The 23474-nt window shown below is 25.9% G+C and overlaps 1 protein-coding gene across 4 annotated transcripts in view; it reads right to left on the reverse strand.

The window, feature by feature from the left end:
* LOC101236669 (E3 ubiquitin-protein ligase TTC3) overlaps nucleotides 1–23474 on the reverse strand; it is a 95995-nt gene that overhangs the window by 54941 nt on the left and 17580 nt on the right. For all 4 annotated transcript variants that reach the window (XM_065787800.1, XM_065787799.1, XM_065787801.1 and 1 more), the window contains exons 13-18: nucleotides 15525–15660; nucleotides 7622–7661; nucleotides 3975–4089; nucleotides 3868–3898; nucleotides 2828–2846; nucleotides 2561–2624 (exon numbers count right to left, since the gene is read on the reverse strand). In XM_065787800.1, coding sequence (XP_065643872.1) covers nucleotides 2561–2624; nucleotides 2828–2846; nucleotides 3868–3898; nucleotides 3975–4089; nucleotides 7622–7661; nucleotides 15525–15660 — 405 coding nt within the window. The remainder of the gene's footprint in view (nucleotides 1–2560; nucleotides 2625–2827; nucleotides 2847–3867; nucleotides 3899–3974; nucleotides 4090–7621; nucleotides 7662–15524; nucleotides 15661–23474) is intronic.

Raw genomic sequence — 23474 nt, forward strand, 5'->3', positions numbered from 1 at the left:
TATATATATATATATATATATATATATATATATACACTATACTCAATACATTTTTGTACATTAAATAAGTTCCTAATATAAAAAAAAAAGTTTTTCAAAAGTTTATCATGTTGGGTCTCAAACGAAGCGAAATTATACAAAAATGTCTAAAATATTCATTATTTAAGCATCTTTGTTTTTTATCAAATGATGATTATTTTTGCAAAAGACAAGATTTGCAAGAGACAAGATTTTTTATTACAATTATTGAGAAAAAATAATTATAATAAAAAAATCTTGTTAAATTTTCTTTTTTGGCTTTTAGTTATAAAATGTCTGTTAAGTAAAATCTAAAATAATCATCTATTTATAAAATGATTCATATTTTTAAAATTATTATATAACTTTGCTTCATTTGAGACCCAACATGACATACTCTTGAAAAACTCTTTTTTTGATAATATTAGGGACCCATTTATTATTTGAGAGTCCGTAGCAGCCCCTAAAAATATTTTTTATTCAAAAATTTTTTAAATCCTGTATTATTTTATTATATAGAATACATTTAGGGTGCAAGCAGATATTTTCAAAAAAAGTTGTTTTTAGAACCACCCTAATATATATATATATATATATATATATATATATATATATATATATATATATATATATACATATATATATATACTGAAGGAGACTGCTTCTTTAAAAAAAATTTAAAATAATGAAGCTAATTTTTTAACAGTTAACTCCATGAAAAGAATATTTATCCAAATATTCTTTTCATGAAGTTTGAAAAATTTTAAATGGTTTTTGCAACCATGTCAACAAGATGGAGAGTCATTTGGAAATTGGGCATGTTTTTCTCACAAGGATATGTAAAAGCTGTTTTTAGGCAAAGTTAATCAGTATGTCTTATAACAGCTCCTTTTTTTATTTCTTTTTTTTTTTTGAGCGTTTCAGTGATTCATTGTAGTGTAAATAATAATAAGTTTTAGTGTTTTTCTAATTTAGCCTATGTGCAATTGAAATCTATTGAAGTCTATTGGTAAATCAACATTTGTATTAAATGAAAAATTGTATTGCTAACAACTATGTTTTATTAGTAACAGATAATAATGAATTTAGCAATTATTAAATATTGGAATTACACTAGTTATGTGACTAACTAAAAAAACATATAACATTACTTTAAAGTATTGGGTGTGTTCAAAAACAATTAACATGACTTGTGTTAAATTTTACTAAAAAGAATTGAGTGTGTGCAAAATAATAAGACTTTTATTAAACTTTACTTTAAAGTATTAAGTGTGTGCAAAAATAATTAAACACTTTTAAAAAGTTTTTTCCTACTTAGTATATTATTTCTACATTTAAATATTATCCACATATATACAAATATGCATGTGTAATATATTATAAATTATATATAAATTATATAATATATATAACTGTTTTATTTTTTTATTTAGCAAAAATAAATATTTTTAAAAATGCAAAAATCCAAAGAACATATTAGACATAATTACAACTACCAAATGGGTCATTTTGCTAGAGAAGCCACTAAAAATATTAGTTGCAAAATAGCTTAGGCCTCTGATTCTCATGCTACAGCATCTATATATACAGCAAATATTTCAATAAAAATAACTTTTAGTTATTTTTTGAAAGTTATCACTTTCGAAGTTAACCAATTGAGTGCAACCCACAGCAAACTGTACTACTTGGCAAGTATTTTTGGGTGTTGCCATAACACTATTTCATGTCATCTGAATTAGATTGGTTATTACTTAAAACAAGGTGTTTAGGTTCCTGGTGATTTGACTCCAAATCAGCAAAATCAGCAATTAGACATTTGCATTTTTTTGCTGTTCATACTTTTTGCTATTTATACTATGAGTTGGCTTGAAAAAGTCATTACAGGTAATCCGTAATGGGTCTTCTATATTGAGTTCAAAACATAAACTTCATCCAAAAAAAATATGCCTTCAGTGGGCATACATGGTATTGCATATTGGGAATTCCTTCCTACCAATACAACTGTCACTGCAAAGGTCTATTGTGTTTTTACCTAGAAAAGCTTAAGCAAAAACTCTCATCTGATCATCCAGAGAAACACAAAATTTGTTTTCTCCATAACAACACTAGACCATATCTTGCAAGATGAACTCAGCAAAAAGTTCATCTTGCAAGATTGTTGTTCGTTGAACAACAATCTACATAGTGTACCATGGTAATACCTGAATGATTTTTTACATCCAAGTCCAAAGAGTTTTATTCATAGGGCTTCTTTCTTAATAATAAATAATAGATAAATAAGATAATAATAGATCATATATAATTGATTAAGTTTTATTTGTTTTTATTTTATTAATAAAATATTAAAAATGTAACAGTATCTATTTTTGCACACACCTAATACAATAATATTCAAAGTAGAGTAAAGAGAGGTTTCAACTTTAAGAGAGGTATACAAGTTTTAGTAACTTCTCAGTAAAAATCTTGAGCTTTTTTAAAAAATCGTAAAAAATAAAATAACAAATTTTTTTAAATAAACTGTACAACTCATAAATGCATTTACCTTTAAAGATTTTGTAGAGGGAGAATCAGAAGGAAAATGATTGTCTTCATCATCATACAAATGACTGTAACAAATAAGGAGAACAAATTGAATCATTTTAATAAATAATTTTTAAATTAAAAATATTTTTAAATAAATCTTTTCAACCTTTAACAATAAAAAATAAAAGAAAATGATAAAATTAATCTATAATCAAAAAAATAATAAAAACATTTTTTGTTTTAGTAATTAGTTTGATTTAAAAAAATCTTAAATAAAAATACATACATTTTTAGAGAATCTTCATCTAAAACAATAAGATTAATCTTTTATTTATTTTAGAATATTCAAAACATAAAATAATATATATTAATAAAAAAACTAAATTATTAACATAAACTTGATTCTTTTTATTTATTTACATACATGCAATACTTAATCAAAGATAATCACAAAAAGTAACACAAAAAATAATATATAAGATAATGCAAAAAAAATGTAAGAGTAAAACATAAAATAAAAGTATAAAATTTGTTAATATTTTATATATTTCTTAAATAATCTTTTATATTTTCTTAAAAATCTATTATATTTTACATCGCTTCATAAGGTCTTCTTTACATATGTTAATATGTAAAGAAGACGTTATGAAGTGATGTGAAATATAATAGATTTTTAAGAAATATATAGAAGAAATAATGTGATAGTTTTTTTTATTTATTGGTATTATTTTTGTGATATTTACTTGTATATACTTTTAAAATAGATTAAAGTTTTGCACCTGAAAAACATTCTTTTAATATTTTTTATTCAAAATATTTTAATTTTAAGCAAAAATATTTAACAAAACAACTTTATCAATTGACCAAACAAACATAGAAAAAAAATTCCACATTTGTATTAGTTATCACTTTCATTAGTATTTTTCGCACTGAATCAAAAACTAGATGTAACACTTATTAATAATAAGTATGCTAACAAAAATTTGATCACAAACATTTTATTGCTGTAGGATATCTAAAAACCATTTGTAAGTCAAATAATTTCTTTGAATTTTTTCAAGTGTACTCTCGTATTTTATACTTTTGAATTGATTATTTGTTTAAGTTAATTCGATTAATTTGATTACTTCTAAAGTCTAAAACAAAACTAGACAAAAAGAATTAAAACATGCTAAAGATAAAAAAAAAGAAATTAAAATGAAAGAGTGAATTGATATACCATGATAATACCATTAATGTTCTACAACTAGACCATTAATAGTATTATCATTGACTATTTTGAGAAAGCACCGATTTTCTCTAAAATGTAAAATGTAAAAAAATAACCTGAATCTTCATCAGTGATTAATAATGGCATCTAAATGGAAAACAAAATAATTTAAATTCATTATTAGATAAAGGAGGGATAATATTAAAAAAAATAAAACATTTACATTTTCAGGGCTCTCATAATTTAAAGATGGTAAAGAAATATCATCATCATCACTTTCAAAGTTATCATCTTCACTTTCATTGTTATAGTTTTCATTGCTTCTTTTTAAATAACCCCTAAAGAAATGTTTTTTTATATTTTTAAACTTTAAAAACTTTAAAGCACTAATATTTTTGGATCTATTTACTATGGTTTATATAGATATAATTTGTTTTTTAAAGTTAGTTTTAATCTAAACAAAATATTAAATTAATAAAAATAACTAATAACAGAATCCAACAACTGGAAGATTTTCTCGACAAAAGAAAAGTTTTTCCAAATTTTCTGGAGGAATTCTGTTTCTTTCGTTTGAAAGAATATCTCCAGCTGTAGAAAACAGTCTTTCAACATCTGTAGATGTTGGAGGTGGTGTGAGGTAATTTTTTACCACCTTAGTCAATGCTAACTTGATTTTGGAATTTGCATTTTTTTCATAGCTTTTCCAAAACTCAAGGCATCGAGAAGCTATTGGATTATTCAAAAAATCATTCAATGCTTCTTTTATTATTTTGGAAGATGAACGTGCATATGGTCCTATTTGAGTTTTCGTATTTGATAATTTTTGACATTATATGAACAAACGATGGGTTTTTTTCATTGTCGCCAGATTGAATTTGAGATGCAGCAGCCAATTCATCTAGAGGTTCAAAATTGTCCATTTGGGACATGACAACATGTTTAGTATTTTGCAAAGCACCTTGAGATCTGGAAAAATACCATTTGTATCTTGGATTGACAAGAGTAGCAACTGAACAATGTTCTGTTTTGTCAATTACTGAAAAACGTTTTTCCATTTCATTTTTCATAGCAATTTTCAACTCCTGAACACTGATATCACTAGAAAGCAGTAGAATGGGATGCGTAAAAACAGAGTTTTCCACTCTTTGCAATCAGTCCATGTATGATTGGATGTGAAAATAGTTCTTTTTTGATGAAAAATTGAAAGGAGTGATTAAGGCATCCAGCTGACACATAATTACAGCTTGGTTCATTAAAGGCTGCCTTTACATTTGCTGCATTGTCTCTTAAGCAAACTTCACTTTTTGAAGAAATTTCCCACTACTCTACTGTTGTTTAGATCTTGTTGAAAATGTTTTTGCGGTATGCCTTTCATCAAATTGAGAACAAGAGATGCAGAATTTGACACGGTTCCAATCTTTGGAAATAAATTGAACCGCCATTCCCAGCTAGCCATGATGAAATGATGACCATGCATCAAGACAGACTGACACATTTTCAGCTTCTAATTGAACAAAGTTTTACTTGAGAGCAAATTTTATTTTTTCGTAAGTTGGATCCAGTAAACTTCTGTAGTATTTTTTGCTAGCGATTTCGTAATTAGGAGCAACAAGAGCATGGTGCCTCAAAAACCCAGCATCATTGACAATAAACCATATTTAGAGGTTAAGAACCATCATTTCAAATATTGACTTGTAAAACTTTTGGCCTTTTTCAGAATTAGAGTCAATTTTTGAAGAAGCTTGAACCCAGTTTGGAATTGTAGATTTTAACATGTCAATTCTTTGTTTTTTTGATTGTTTATTGAAGATTGGAACTGTCTTTCTCTTGTTTAATTTTAATTCAGCTTCTTTGTTGGCTTTTGGATTTCCAGACCTTTCTGGCGTAAGTTTGATGTCAGCATGATGGTTCTTCAGGTGTGAAGAACTATCATGCTGACATCAAACATATAATCCTTGTTTTTTAGGGTTGTCTGATCCTCTTCAAACTTTGCCACTACATAATTTGCACTGAATTATTCTTGGATTGTTTGCTTCAATTATGAAGTATTTCCATGCTAAACTTGTTTTTTTTTTTAATTCATTTTGTTAGAATGAAATATAAGACGATATTTTCAATGTTGCTGGTTTGCATTAAATACAAATGTTAAAAATATATTTGACATGTTTTTTGTATTTCCAATATTTATTGTAATGATTGCTACACAAAAATTCCATTTGGACAATAATTAATAATATGCTTTCTTTGGACAAATATTAGCGATTTCAACACTACAATTCCCTTAAGGAAATTATAGTGTTGATAGATTATATAAAATTAGCATAAAAGTTGGATTTTTTTAATTAATTGTAATATTTAATACATATATCTATTTATATAAAAGTTATACTCATAACAACATTATTATCTTTCAAATAATAACGATAAAAAACTTTACAAGATATAAATATTAATTTAAACAAGAAAATTATTTTGTTTTCAAACAAAGCAAAATCTTATTTTCGTTAAATCTCAAGATTATCATTTAATTAAAAAAAAAATTTTTTAATTATTTTATCAAAATGATAATGCTTAATAAAGCTTTAAGGTATTCATTTTTGGTAGCATTTTGAACCGAAATTCCGTCCAGAACCAAAATCTTAAATAATACCAGAACAAGAAGCAAAAAATCCGGTCAGAGCTGTGGCCAAAACCGGAACTGAATTTTGGTCGATCATTATAATATATATATATATATATATATATATATATATATATATATATATATATATATATATATATATATATATATATATATATATATATATATGAAACAGTTTTTATTTCCCATTTAAGTTGTCTGCTACGATAATCATTTGTCCGGTGTAAAAGTTTTTCTTTTGTATTTTTTCACGGTTGTAACTAATGATTTTTTAAAATTTTAGTTTATGCAAAGCCGTGTACTTTGTTTTCAAGGAACAAATTATTATAAGTTTGTTAGCGAAAAAACTATAAAAAAAAAAAAACAGCAATCAACTTACGACTACAAACGTAATAACACATTAGTCACTAACTGCATTATAAAAGTAATAAAACTATAATAGTGTTATTACTTTTATAAAGCACTTATAACTTTTAAAGTTCATTCTTTCTTCAAACAACATTAGTAATTCTAAACTTTAATCAAAGTAGATAAGCAACTAGAAAAAATAAAGTGGATATTCAAATATTATTAAAAACTTCAGGAACTTTTACAAATACACTTAAATAACTTTATAAAAACATACTTTATAAAAAGTTTAGCATTATGAAAAACGTTACTTATAGTCTGTAAAAATGCGCATTTTTATTGGTTAATTTTAAAATCAACCAATAAAAAGTTTTTATTAGTTGATTTTAAAATTAATGCGCATTTTTACGGACCATTACTAACATTTTTCATAATGCTAAACTTTTTATACATCAGGTTTTATAAAGTTGTTTAAGTGCTAAACTTTTTATACATCAGGTTTTATAAAGTTGTTTAACTCCTTAATAAGTTTTAAAATATTGTTTGAATATCCACTCTATTTTTCAAGATGCTTTTCTACTTCAATTAAAATTTGGGATTACTTATGAACAAAGTTGTTTGAACAAAGAATGAATTATAAAAGTTATCAAACTGTCTGGTCATCCTGCCAGGCTACTGATAGGCATTTTTTTTTTTTAACTCAGTCGCCCTTGGAGAAAGCGAGTCGTCCATGCCACCAGACGACTATGAGAGTACACCCCTATATATATATATATATATATATATATATATATATATATATATATATATATATATATATATATATATATATATATATATATATATATATATAATTTTAATTTAATTTAAAAGAAAATTACTTTAACATAGCAGTAACAGGATCCATTTTTGTAACCATAACTAAATAAAACATAAAAACACATTTCAGATTTCATACAAACAATTCTAATGTTTATAATAAAATAACACTGACATACACAATTTTTCTTTTCCATACAACAATCAATCAATCATATATATTCTGAAAATAAATTTTCACGGCTATTTACAAATAGTATTGAAATACTAATCTCAAGTAAACACCTTAAAAAAATAGTTTATTTATATACAATTAATCTTAGTAATAATAATAATATTAATAATAGTAATAACAATACTAATAATAATAAAGTAATTACAATAATTTAAATAAATCGGTATTACTTTTCATACAGCAATCATTTTTACTTACAAAGTTACAGTTACAAACAGTAATAAACTGACAAAACGTAACAACTAACGATGACATAAAAACGACTATTGCTAAAAACATTATAAAGATTTAGTAAATATAATATATATTTAGATTTAGTAAATATAATCATAGTTGTTATAATATAATAATCAAAATATATTGCAAATATTATGACCAAACAAATAAATACAATATAAACAGAAAAACACTGAGAAAATCAAAACAAAACAAAAGTTACAACAATCATTACAAACAAAACAAAAAATTACCTTAAGCAAAAAAAAAAAAAATCAAGATTAAAAAAAATAATAATACATGGTATAAATAATAAAACATGTAATAAATGGCTAAAATGAAAATAAAAACAAATAATATACAACTGTATAGAAAAAATTTATATATCATTAAAAAGAAATAATAATTAAAAATAAATAAATGACTAACAAAAAATAATAAGTAAAACTATATACGGTAAAAAACTGAAGAAAAATAAATAAATAATAAAATAAATAATCCTAAGAAATGTATGAAAGAAAACTAAAGAAATATATGAATGAAAACTAAAGAAATATTTGAAAAAATAATAAAAATCTTGATTTGCCGATCGTGGTTCCGATGTTTAAATAGTTTTTTTTTCTTTCTTTGCCATTCTTTTTATATATTTCATTCATTAACGTTTTTTTTTAACTTCTATTTTCATTACTTTTTTACTTATTTTCTTACAGATATTTCTTTTTTTTTTTTTCTTTTAAAACGTTTATTTCTTCTTTTTTGTTGATTTTATTTTTGTTTAATTTATGTTTTCTTTTCCCTTTTACTTTTTTCCTTTCCTACAAAGAGTTTTAATATGTTAATTATAATTAAAAATTTTATTCTAAGAAGTTAATACCTCATTAACTGTATTATTATGATATTTAAATGAAATAGCTATCATCGCGATTGGCCTTTGAATTATCAACAATAAGTGTATTTATATAAATTTTTTACTCTGATCTTAAATATATTTTTCAAAATAAGCCTTTATCTGTAGTATATTATATGCAATAATTATATTAATCTTTGTTTTCATACTTTGTTTTCATAATAAATATTATTGACAAAGCTACTCAAAAATTTTTGAATTCTTCTGATTTGTTTTGCTACGTTTGTGGATTTTTTATACTGATGTTGACAAATGGAAAATGATGAAAGTATTAAAAAAAGCTTATGAACTTTATTTTGACTTCAAAGTTGATGATACTCCGTAAACAGTGAAAACCTAATATGATTTGTTCCATTTGTGTGAATACTTTAGCAGGATGGTTGCAAAAGTCACCAAAACACAAGTCATTGTCCTTCAGAGTTCCAATGATATGGCGTGAACCAACAAATCATGCCACTGATTGTTACTTTTGCATGACAGTAATAAAAGGATTTTCATTTAAAACTTGTAAATCAGTATTATATCCCAACATTCAATCTGTCCAAGCCAGTGCTACACAACCCCGTAAACTGTCCAGTTCCAATTCCATGATTCATACTCTTTTCACTCAAATGATTCTTCACAGAGTGACAATGACAATCAAGGTAGTCCAGAAAATATTAGCGATGGCATTAAAAATGCAGAGCTTCTTGGATCCTGACTGAAACAGTGGAAATTGTTAGCACCTGATGTTAAAATATTTAAGTTTCGCTTCAAACACAAGGAGCTTATGCAGTACTTTACATCAGATGATAATATCTGCTACTGTAATGATTTTGACAATTTCATGGCATGTCTTGGGCATGAGCATGAAGGCAAAAATTTGCATCTCTTCATTGATACATCAAAAACTAGACCTAAGTTTGTGCTGCTACATTACGGCATTGTGTTGCCATCCATTCCAGTTACATACTCCACAGTTGGAAGAGACTTATGACAACATCAGTAATGTCTTAATAAAAATAAAATATAATGATTGCAAATGGAGAGTGTGTGGAGATTAAAAAGTCATTGCAATCCTCATGGGTCTACAACTCGGATACACTAAATTCTGCTACTTCCTCTGTGAATGGAATAGCCGAGATAGAGATACACACTTTAAAAAAAAGATTTGGCCTATTAGGGATCATATGGAACCCAGTCAAAAAAATGTTTTGCATGAACCACTGGTTTTAAAGAAAGATATCATATTACCACCTTTACACATCAAGTTGTGTCTGATGTAAAATTTCGTAAGAGCTTTGGATAAGATAAGTGATTCTTTCACATATCTTCAATCCATGTTTCCACAAATAAATGATGTTAAAATAAAGGAAGGAATTTTTGTGGGCCCTCAGATCAGAAAAGTAATAAGTCATTTTCAAGATCTACTAAGTGGAAAAGGTCTTGAGGCATGGCTAACTTTTAAATCAGTTGTTGCCAATTTTTTGGGAAATAATAAATCTAGCAATTACATAGAAGTGGTTAAACAGTGCATAAATACCTTTCAGAACATGGGATGTAAGATGTCTCTTAAATCTTCTCGCCATCTTGGCGAGGTCAGTGATAAGCATGGAGAACGTTTTCATCAGAAAATTGCTTTGATGGAATCACAATACCAAGAACGATGGAGTAGTTCCATGCTAGCAGACTACTGCTGGTTGCTTCAACGAGATGCCCCAGAAGTAAAATACCATCGAAGTCAATAAATTTGCAAGAATAAAATGCAAGAAATTTAAACTTACTCAATAAACTTGTTATTTGTTTTGAATCAAATTGTTTATGAGCAATGACAAAACTTTCTAATAATTTTTTTTTTTAATAAAAGGATTTATTTTAAATAATAAAAGTCTTGGTAAAATTTTTTTAAATATTTTCATTGATAATAATATGAAATATCAGTATATTAATTTATTAAAGTGGTCAATATTTAAATTCAAGTTTTCTTAAAATTTGAATATGATACAAGCAAATAGATCACATATTTGAAATTGGCATGTTAAAATTAACAAGAAAAAAATCCATTCACTAAAGAAAGTAAAAAAAAACTTTTTTTGTATATCAGTATAATTTTAACTTTTTCGTCTTTATTATTAAAAATAAGTTTTAATTTTTTTCTTTAATTTTTTTTTTTTTTTTAAATATGTTATTTTTATTATATCTTTATCATTTTGTTATTTCTATTGTAAATTTGATATTTTTATGTAATTTTAACTTTTTTGATAAACTAGAAACAAATTAGTAAAACAAATAATTGCAAAATAATTAATGGCTTAAATAAAGCTTATAATCAGTAAGTTTAAATTATGTCATAGTATACCTTTAGAACACCATTTTACTTTGTATTTTTCTTTATATCAACAGTCTGTTAGAAAACACTGTTTGGCTTGCTTACTAAAACCAGTTTTTTTCATTTTCCTATTTCAAAATTTAATTCCTGTTTAAGTGATTGAATTATTATATTGTCTAGTTTTGCTAGATCACTATTATTTTCTATACTATAACACAATTGAATGATTATTGACTACAAAATAACAGAACATTGACCTAAATCTTTCCTCTTGAGATCTTTCTTTCATTTTTATAAAGTGAATTTATATCCAGCCATTCTCACTGTTTACAGATTTATTATTTAAAAAAGGTCAATTCCTATAAATCATTGCTGATTTTTTTATTTTTTTCAATACTATTTATATGTACACTCCAATGTAAATGTTCATCTAACTTTTATTGTACCAAATGTAAGATTACAACTTAAAAATAATCAGAAATTAATTTTTATCGCATCAAATGTAAAAAAGCATTTCAAGTTGCCAAAGTACCTTTGGCAAATAATATTTCCAAAATTAAAACTTTTGCAAGTTGCATTTTCGAATATAGCTCTTACAAAAGTAGTGCTTTGGGAAGTCGCACTTGCAAAACAAGCACTTTTACACTACTGTGCCTCACTGTTTATAGCTATATGAATAAGAACAAGATTACAACTTGAGACCCTAACCTAAACTTGAGACTTAACTTAATATTGTTTTAAAGGCCTGGTTTCAAGTTAGATCCAGCTCTCTAACCACTTCAATTATTTTTTTAAATAAATTTAAAACAAAAATTCATAATACTGCTTTGTCAAGATTTAAATGAAAAAAGCATAAAAAAGAGGTAAACTTAGATACCTTAGATGTTGATTTTGCAATGGATTAAATATCAGACATATAAGGTCTGTAGTGAAAGCTAAGATATTTTGTCTTAAAATTTCAAAGTGCCGTCCATTAAGGATGACTTAAACATTACAATTGAAAAAAAAAAAAAAAACTAAATGATTAAAAAATCAGTAGTAGAAAAATAGTTCCAAAAGTAAGTTTAAAAAATAAGGCAAATATATATATAAACTAAAATAAATAATATATATATAAACTTACTATTTTACAAAATCTCTTAGCTAATAGCTATATAGTATATACTAATAGCTTGCTCAGTTTGTGAAAGATGAGTAATACTTTTATCTATTTTTTGTCCCAACATTAATACATATAAACATGGGTTCTACCAAATTATGTTTTTTGTGAATTTTGAATAAATCTGGTTTTTTATTTGAACAATATCAAATTTGCTAATAAAACCTGGTTTATTTAATGCATCTTGATAAGGAGGGATGGATTTTTTAAAAATTTGAAGAATTGGTTTATAATAAGATTGATAATAATAGTTCAATAGCTTGTTGATAATAATATTTCAATAGTTTGTAGAAACATTTTTATAAGCTAGGAAGGTGGCTGGAGTCAGCATTATATTTGATTGAAATACTCAGCTTGCATTAAGGAAAAAACTCTCATTACAATTTTATGTTAATTCCAGATAACAAATATTTCAAAATATTTACTAAGTGCTTTTTTATTAATACAATGAGGGCATCCATCTTTATTTTAAAACTGAGACAACTAAAACCTTAAAAATTGTGCCAATAGAGACTCTCATAAAACTTTTTTTTAATCCAAGCTTCATTATTGTTAATAATGATTTTCTGGTTTAATAAAAAAATATTTTTCACATTGGTCTATAATTAAGTGCTTTTTAATAAAGGTTAACTTTTTAACAAAGATTAAGCTGTTGTTGAGCTCTATAACAGTTGTTATAGAGCTGAACTCTTGAACAATAAAAAGTAACATAGTTGTTAACAAAGACACATAAGCAAAACTCATGAGCTTACCCCCGAAAGCATGAGCTTACCCCAAAAGTCTGTGCCTAGAAGACAAAAGACTAGCAGGAAGTTTAAATCTGTCTAATCAAAGATAGGAAGTGACCAGGGCTATAAATGAGACTTTTTGCAAACCTGGCCTGGCAAATTTATAAGATTTAGCAGGGGTTGATAGTCGGGGCAAGAAAAAAAACTATAATAATATATATTATAATTTTATACTTACATTTATTATTTATTAAATACTAGCATACATTTATGTATTTTTTAACACAAAGTTGCAAGCAACAACTATTAAGTTATGAGTTACTTTAAAATAGAGGATAGGGTAAAAGTTTGACAGATAAAGCAGGTCTAATTACATTTACAATGTGCTTTTAGACTTTAAAGTTAAAAAAGTTGAGTTGTCAGCAAATAGAGCCATAGAAAATAGAATTTGAGCCATAGAAAATAGAATTTGAATCCATAAGCCACAGCAAGCCTTAGGCTGTTACAGAAGAGAGATCAGATTAAAAATCAGCTGCTTGTTCTAAGCAATCAAAAAGTGAAGATTTTTTGTCAAGACAAGAGTATAAAGTTGAGTTGTCAACAAATAGAGCCATTTTAGATGTAAAATTTTCATGAAGATCATTATTGTAGATAAGAAAGAATACAGGAGCAAAAATAGAACTTTGTGGTACCCTTAAAGTTACCCAAAATAAATAAGAGTATAGACCTTTAAGAATAACTTTAATACTGCAGTTAGAAAGAAATGATTTAATAATCTCAAAAACTTTATATAAAGAAACTAATAACAGGGTGAAGACTAGTTGTAGTATAGTAGGAGAGGTCAAAGTGTTTTCTAGAGTTTTTAAAATTTGGAACCACTTACTTAGCACTTTTTATTAGTTTAGCAAAAATTGAAGAGAGTTCTAGAGAGCACTTTCTAAGTCTATGACGGAAATCTTGTCTTAAGCACAAACTGTAGAAATAATTGAGAGTTAACTTTAGTATTAAAAGCCAAAGTAATTTGGATGTTTAACAATGGGTTAATCTGTTTAACTGGTATGACAGGAAGAATATGGCCATTAGGTTCAAGTTTGAAAAAAAGTTCTTTCCAAATAACTCTGCCCTATTCTAGGGAGAAGTAAAAAGATCAGACCCATGAAAATAAGCGCATTTATGCATATATAATATGGATATAAACAAAATGTTTGCAATTTATTTAGATATTGGCATACAATATCCTTAGATATTTATATAAACTTTATAATTTATATGCTGTAGTATTTACCGATAGAGAAGATGGTCAGATGGTTGTGTGGTGTGACTCTAACAAGACAAGAAAAGGAGGCATAATCTTAGACAGAATAGAAAAAATCGTTGTATCGAACAACATTTGTTAGAGAAAATGAAAGTGATCTAGGTATCAGCATGTAGAGAGGTAGCAGTTTTAGGATTAAATGGTAAAAGTAGAAGGAAGGAAACTTGAAGAGAGTGGCTTACATATTGTATAAATGAGCTTTAGTTAGGGAAAGAAAATACTCTACATTGTTTATATTAAGGGAACAGCATAAATAAGGAAGGCTAAAGCCTGATGATGATGATGATCATAATCATGATGATGATCATGATGATGATCATAATAATCATGATGATGATCATGATGATCATGATGATGATGATGATAATGATTATGATGATCATGATGATTATGATCATGATGATGATGATCATGATGATGATGATCATGATCATGATGATTATGTTTATCATAATGATGTTTATATATGCATATATATACAAAATACAACATGAATTTTCAATTTAAAAAAGTATACTTTAAGATGCATAAATGTTTATGCAGCCCTGGTCACAAACCTGGCCCCAGCCCCAATCAACTCCGGTCATTTATTAATCAAAGTTGAGTAGTTTTATAGATATAATTCCTGATCTTTGTTATTAAAACAGAATCCAAAACACAGGGAAATATTTTATGTATGAGATTCAACTGAAAAAGTAGGTCCTCAAAGGCAGTAAGACGTGCACCTTATATAAAATACCAAGAACTGCACAACCATAAGAATTATATAAAACACCAAAAACTATAAAAATATATCATGTATTATATGAAAACTAGGAATTATATAAAATATTACAAACTATGTGATAACTGGTATTTTAATTCTGCTTACTGATATATTTTATATCAGTAAGCAGAATTATCAGTTTTGCTTTTATTATAAATAAATACATGAACACTGGAAAATATGAAAATATGGACAAAGTAAACAAAGCTCAACTGTTAAAGCAAACTGGTTTTACTATGCTCAGTATTACATAAGTACTGTTATAACCAACACAACTATTTTTATAAACAATTCTCTACATTATTTTGTATTAAAAAATACTAATTTTTACTTTCTTGTTTTATCTTTTCAAAGAGTCTTTGCAATCCCATATTTTCTTTACAAATATTAATAGCTTTTGATAAAGTCTCAAGTGCAGCTTTTTTGTAACCTAACTCACACAACGCAAGAGCATAACGATACTGACCCTAAAAATAAATTTAAAAAATTCAAATATTATTACAAACCAAAAACAAATTTGAACAAAACATGTTAATTATAATTCAATAAATAATTGTAATTTATAATAACCACTAATTATAACAAGTAATATGTTAACTTTGGAGGTGTTCATCTAACTTGTAAGATGTCTAAAGATAAAATATCTTATTTAAGTCTAAAGTAAAAAAGATAATTAGAAATGAACAACGTTTCTGAGCATTAAACAATCTGTTACATTTTTTTCTTGCTTTTTTTTTTTTTTTTTTTTTTTGAAGTTTAATGTTTTTCTATTTTAGGTTTAACACTTGTGTGGTTTGGAATATAAATCCCATAGAACGCCTAATGCCATTATCTTATGAAAATGGTAAAGCTATTTTTTACAACTAAAAAAAATAGCTTTAATGACTGACTTTACTGTTGTTAACTTATTTTGCAGATCATTTTAATCATGAACGACTAGAAAGTCAACATTAACAAGCTCTTAACTCTAGCCAAAATTAACAAGCTCTCAACTCTAAACTTAGTTACACATAAATTATAGTTTTATATTAATTCTTTCTCCTAGATAAGTTGCTTCCAATATAGCTAAGGAGTCTCACCTGCCTTAAAGAGTATAATAAAAACTGATCTCGACTCAAAATATGGATCTTGGCTCATTTCTCTGTTAACATCTATAAAACTCTTTCTCTTAAATTCTAACTAGTGTACAGTTGTACAAAGTTGTACAGCTCTGAAACTTAGTATAAACAGTTATGAGAAATGTTTCCCAATGTTTGTATACATTATAATATTTGTTCTTTAAAAGATTCTTTAATCATAATTACTTGTTTTGTCTCTAACATTCAATTTTTGTCTCTGCCATTCAACTTTTCATCATTCTTTTATAGAAATGGGCAAACTGGCTCCAAAAATTTCACGCAAAATGTTATATGTATCACTACATCAATGAAATCATACTGAAATAACTAAGGTTTTGAGCTCAGGCTTTTTTTGCTTTTGCACTATCTAAATATTATCATTATTAGATATTTTCTGAACAAGTTATTTTACAAAAAAGACTAGTGAAGGAATGGTTCACTAACTTGAATGCTTTCCATTCCTATGCAGAACCCAAACATGCATAGTATAATAATAAAAAAATTGGCTTTTTTTTTTAAATCAAAGCCAAGCAAAAGCTACGAATGGAAACCATAATGTTCATGTTATCACATTTTGAATAACATTAACCCTGTGATGTTTGTCCTCACAACGTGATGATCATATTGCTCCCTAATAGATAAAATATAAAAAACTTTTTTTCTTTTTTTTTCTTTATTCTTTTTTTAAAAATCATTTGGATATATATATATATATATATATATATATATATATATATATATATATATATATATATATATATATATATATATATATATATATATATATATATAAATATATATATATATATATATATATATATCTGTGTGTGTGTGTATATATATATATATATATATATATATATATATATATATATATATATATATTATATATATATATATATATATATATATATATATATATATATATAATATTTATATATATACATTTAAATTTATATATTTATAAATACATTTAAAACAAAATTAAAAACTTGAAATTTTATTTTATTGCAGTTTTTTTGTTAATAATAAATATTTATATCAATTATTTATATAAATTATAAAAAAATTTTTTTTTAATTTCTCAAGTGATAGTTTATGTTTATTTTTTGACTCAGCATTTAACTTTACCTAGTGAGTTTGAATAGCAAACTAAACGAAAGTGCTAAAAATGTAATTGACATAATTTGATAAGAATGTAATTGACATAATTTGATAAGAAGTGGCAAGAGTACAACTTACATTAAATTTACTAGCAGAGTAAAAAAACTTTTAAAAAAAAGTGATTACCTAAGTTAAAAAAAATAGCAAAAATACAGCATTTGTGCATTTTAAACAGAAAATAATGCACTACACGCAACATAAAACCACACTATCATTTAAAAAAACATCAAGTTTTAATGTAAAATTTAAAATGGCAAATTGACAATCACACTATATTCAGTACTTTAACAGGCATTAAGTGTAAGTCACCTATGCTGCAGGGTAAGAAATATGTCACTAAAACCATTTTGTTCTTGAAACTATAACCACTTTATTTTTTGAATTATTTAAATCTTTTAATCTTGTGTTATTTAAAACCTGCCATGATATGGTATGCGCATTAAAAAAAAATGCTCCTGTTATTTTGCAACCTTATGTGCATCATGAGCAACTAATTTAAAGACATGAAACATGCTGAAGGAAACAAATATAAACTGGTAAGTAAATTACATTGTGCATTGTTTCAATGGTGCATCAGAGATGACAAAGCTTTCTGGTCTTTATTTTGCAAATAAATAGTGGAACTGACAAGAAGCAAGTTAGTGATTTTTTTTTTGTGTGTGAAGAGATAATAACTAGTGATAGTGATTATTACAGCAAGCCTTTCCGGGAAAGCACGTGTGGCCACACACCCCTGTTTGTTCACGCTTAAAGTAATTTTTTTAGACTCACTGACCACGGCAGTTTGCTTCTTTTAACTTATAAAGCATTTCAATAATTCGCGGCAAAAGCTACACTTATCTACTGAGAAAAAAAAAACAATCCTAAAAAAATGAAACAAAATTGTAACAAAATATCAAGTTTTAATTAAATAAACTAGGAAATTTAATAATTAAAAAAAGAAAATTAAAGAAAAATTTTTATACAACTTTTGTATTCCTTTTTTTTTAGATACTGAACTACTGAGTTTGATACAAGCTGATGAAAAAAAAATCTTTTATTAAAATATAACAACAATTGAAAGTTTTGATATGCAATTTATTCACAATTTTTATCAATCTATATAACTAAGAAACTAATTTGCTATGTACACTAGAACTATGAGAAATTTTGCAAAAATGTTTGAAAAACAAATTAAAAAATTGTTGATGTTTCTAACGCGAATAATAAAGTACTAGCTGAGATCAGACCCGTAAAAATACAGGTCTTTAAAAGTCTACTCCAAACCAAACTTTTCTATACTTTTTTCTTATATATCCTAGCTTTCCGGATCCATTAAATACGGGTTACCAAACCTACCATTTCTATACATATCTATTCCACACCAATTATTTATATACCTATTCCTTATTTACTTCAATATGTTTTAGTAAAACAATTTATTCTGAAAAAAACATTCAAGAGCAAAAAACTTAACATATGCACCTTATCCAAATACGTAGAGCTTACGTAGATACGTAGAGGGTTATGTTAAATACAAGAGACTTATAATTAGTTTGTTTTTTTGCTAAATGCATAATATAGTAAAAAGGATTTCTAAAATTTAAAATAAAAGTTTTCTTATTTTATAGATATATGATACGCTACTATTCCATATAATGCCTGCAAACTCAACATATGCTAAAAATGTTTACACTTACAGGCGTTTGTACATAATGCTATACAAACAGAACTAAGAAGATCTTAGACCACTAAAACAAAGTCATAAAAAAAAGTTCATTCTTATGATTATGATTAAAAAGAATAATATTAAACGCTAATAACTAAAAGTTAAGCCAAAAAAGTTTTCCGCATTGATGTCGGTTTGTAGCAAAATAAACCTTTATGCATCAATTTCCTTTTGCATTTATCTTACATTTTTTGATTAATTTTAATTATGTTGCATACAATTGCATACAAATATATAAAACTGGTACAGATATATCATTTCACAGATAAGAGATTGTATTTATTACAATAGTAATAAATGAATAGTTTTTGTCTTTATTAGAATATATCCCATAAAAATATATTCCATATATCTTTAATAGAAGGATTTTTTTTTAAATTTAAATAAAATTTTATTTCTAGTTTGTTTTTCTAGTTTTTTGCCATTGTGGCTTAAACAATTTACGAAAAAGCCTCGTCTTTCATTTTTAACGGTCTAAGAAGAAGATGATGTAATTTTAGCAATCAGAAAATATCAAGAGAGGGACAAATCTAAAATTGAAGTTTCAAATTTTCCACTTAGATGTGACAATATGTTTCATGTTTTTTAATCTTGTCAACTTTTTTAAATACAGTAACATACAAAAAATCAAAACAAAACAGCTTAAGCAAAAAAGATTTGTAATTATTAGAAAAGTTTACTTATATTGCATACGATCCTGAATAAAACGTTATATAAGTGGATTTTTTGCATTTTATATACAATATACATAAACAAATAACATATTTGTTTATATATATTGTTTATATAGGGATGGTTAAGCGCAACAAAGTTTAAAAAAAACTAGTTTATATTAAAAAATGATTTATATGTTTCTTTGCAAACACCAATCAATATACTATACTTAAAATTTTTAAGTGCACTGAACTGTAATTACTATTAATTTTTTTTTTTTTTTTCAAAATGCCTCAAGGTAAAAAAAAATTAATTTTGACTTTTTTACAAAATAAGCCAATTTAGATGTCTACAAACGTTATTGAATACATTTTTTCAAAGAGTTCTGAAAAAACTCATAAAAATTATTAGTTTCAAAAAGCGTTTTACAAAAAGTTTCTCCTAATAATTTTTTTTTAATTGCGTTTTTCTCTAAATACGTAATAAGCATATTAAGGCATTTTGAAAAACAGCTGCAGCATATATTTATAGTAAAAAAATTAATGTAGCAAAAAACTTTAAATTGTCAAAAGAAAGTTTTAAATTTTTTACTAACTACGGGCTTTTTATTTTTTTTTTGCCTCCACATCAGCACCTTCTGAATTAGCAGGACTGTCTTAGAAAGTTTTTTTTTTATTAAGTTTCAGACATTTTTTTCAGACCATCCGCAGCTTATTAGGACTAATTACCTGAGCACATTAATAACATAAGTATCTCAATCATGACACATATGCAACAAATTATTTCTCCCGGTGTTTTGATGTTTTTAGAAATTTTAGCTTTTTTAAAATCTTTTTGTTTGTTAAAGTGTATAATATCATTACATATGTTTGTATATAATCTCTATAAAACTACAAAAGTATTTTGTATTTTAAAATAATCGAAAAAAAATTTTAAAAAAGTCACCAGTGGTTGGGCTCGAACCACGGCTTATATGATCAGAAGATCTACATTTACTACATTAAAACGTGGTCAAGTTGCAACCCTCAGAATTAGGAAAAATGAAGTCGGCAATATATTGCCAACCTCAAACTGTTAGAGGTCAGCATTAGGTTGGCAAAAAAATTTGACACAAAGGGGTTTCCATAAAACAAAAAATGAGGGCGGCAATTTTTTGCCGACCTCAATTAATTTCAAGTCGGCAGTTAGGTCGACATTACCGAATGCCCACCCTAATTCCGAGGGTTGAAGTTGTTTAAAAAAATTAATTTAAGCGTGGACAAACAAGGCATGCGACCGCATGCGCTTACCAGGAAGGCTTGTTACAGTGTTACAAGTCAATTAATCTCAACAAGCTGTGGAGATGTAATCTCTGTAACAATAAACTGTGGAAATATAATCTCTGTAACACTGCTAAAATTGTAAGACACTGGAAAAAATTTTGAATCCTACTGGAGATATGTTGAACTTTATTGCGAGATAAAAATGTGTGCCCACATGATAAAGTGATAAAGAACATAAAGATCTTGCAATTAATTGTACCCCTAAACATAATGGTTAGTAAGCCTGATGAAAAAATCAATTTATACAACTTTAATAAACTCCGTTCATTGAACAAAATTGATTGTTTCTCTCACCCCAGAACTCCCTTACTTTACTCATTACATCTACTTCCATTATTTTTGATAGATATTTGCAGGATATATATGTCAAATGAATAATATGGATGATGACAATGGGAATGAATGTAGCAACACTAAAACCTCAGATAGTGAGCATCATGTAATGACTAAAAAAGACTTTCACTAAACTGGTGAAAAAAGATGGAGAAAAAAACCATCTTGTGCAATCTCTTGAATGCAGGTACTTTTTTAGAATTTTTATGCTATGCTTAATTGTTTAATCAAATTTGACATTGATAAAGTTATTTATTTTTTTTGCACTTCTTTAGTATATTTTAGAACAGAGAATATCAAATGGATTGTTAGCAATGAAAAATACAGGGGATGTTCTAAAGACTTTGATTTTAAAAGTCACAAAATTACTATTTATTCTTTGTCTTAAGTGTACTGGAGCACTGGTAATGTTGAAACTTGTTCATTGAAAATAGTTACAGGAAAGTCTTTAAACATGTTGGTGTTTAGCCCAAGTCCAAGGGTTCTTGGCCCCCATTTTACATAAAGACTCAGGGTTTAAAATTGAATTTAAAAAAATCTATGTACTCTTAACATATAAATAAGTTCCGTAAAGTATTTTATAAATCTTTTAACACTTTTGGTGCTCTGGGACACCAAAAACAAAGAATATATATAATCTTATTAACTTTCAAAACCTTTTTTGTAGCCATAAAAAGTATGATTCTTATCTTAACACTTGATGTTAATATTGATGACACTTAGTGTTAATATTGATGAGTGAGAACATTAAGTTAACAAAGTAAATAAATGTTACAAAAATGTTTTTTATAAAATGATCCCTTATCCGGTTAAATGCTCAAAGGATTTAAGGACTTCTTAAAATAATTTTTATTCAAAAAAATATTAAATTAGGTGTGATTTTTTTTGCGCAGAACGCTATTAATAGGTAGGAACAGACTTTTTGAAAAATTTTTGTTTTTGGGATACCCTAATAAATAATAATAAAAGCGGTAGTAGTGTAGTGGTAGAGCGCTTGCTTCATAGGCGAGAGGTTCCGAGTTCGATCCCCACCACGTCCCTGGTAGTACCGCGCTCAACTTATTTCTTCGCACAGCTGCCTTGTTCGTCAAGGTTCGTGTTTCGGAGTTATAGAGTTGAGAGAGGGTTATAACCACAATTAAAGTAGCCTTCTCGTCTGTAGTGGCCTTCTGGGCCTTGGGGAGGTGAATTAACAAAAAAAATATATATATATATATTTTGAAATATATATATTGAAATTACCCTCTGCTACCAAATGTTCTTGAGAAAGTGAAGACACATTAAAACTCAATAATACTTGAATCATTTAAATGCAGTCTCTAAGGTCAATACATGACGCTTAGAGACATATATTTCAACATTATTTACATTTATGTATTATTTACACTAATAGCTTCGTGAATAACTATAGCATATATAGACATACACTTTTTTAACCAATTTTTGGTACTACTTTTCATACAGCTTTTTTAGAAAAATAAGAAAAAAAACAAAGAATAATAAAACAAAAAGATTGCTGCCATAGCCCAAACCAATAGTTGAGTAGAAGCACTTACACGCTCTATTTATTTATGTACTGAAGCCTCTAACAGCAGCCTATCTCACTATGACATCAGGTATGCTATCCAAACATGCATTTATTTATATATATATATATATATATATATATATATATATATATATATATATATATATATATATATATATATATAAATATATATATATAAATATATATATATATATATATATACATATACATAAATAAATATATATATATAAATATATATATATATATATACATATATATATATATATATATATATATATATATATATATATATATAAATGTATGTTTGGATAGCATACCTGATGTCATAGTGAGATAGGCTGCTGTTAGAGGCTTCAGTACATAAATAAATATTTATATATATATAATATATATATATATATATATATATAAATATATATATATATAAATATAC

Source organism: Hydra vulgaris, chromosome 01 (genome assembly GCF_038396675.1).
Source record: "Hydra vulgaris chromosome 01, alternate assembly HydraT2T_AEP".
Classification (NCBI taxonomy): Eukaryota; Metazoa; Cnidaria; class Hydrozoa; order Anthoathecata; family Hydridae; genus Hydra; species Hydra vulgaris.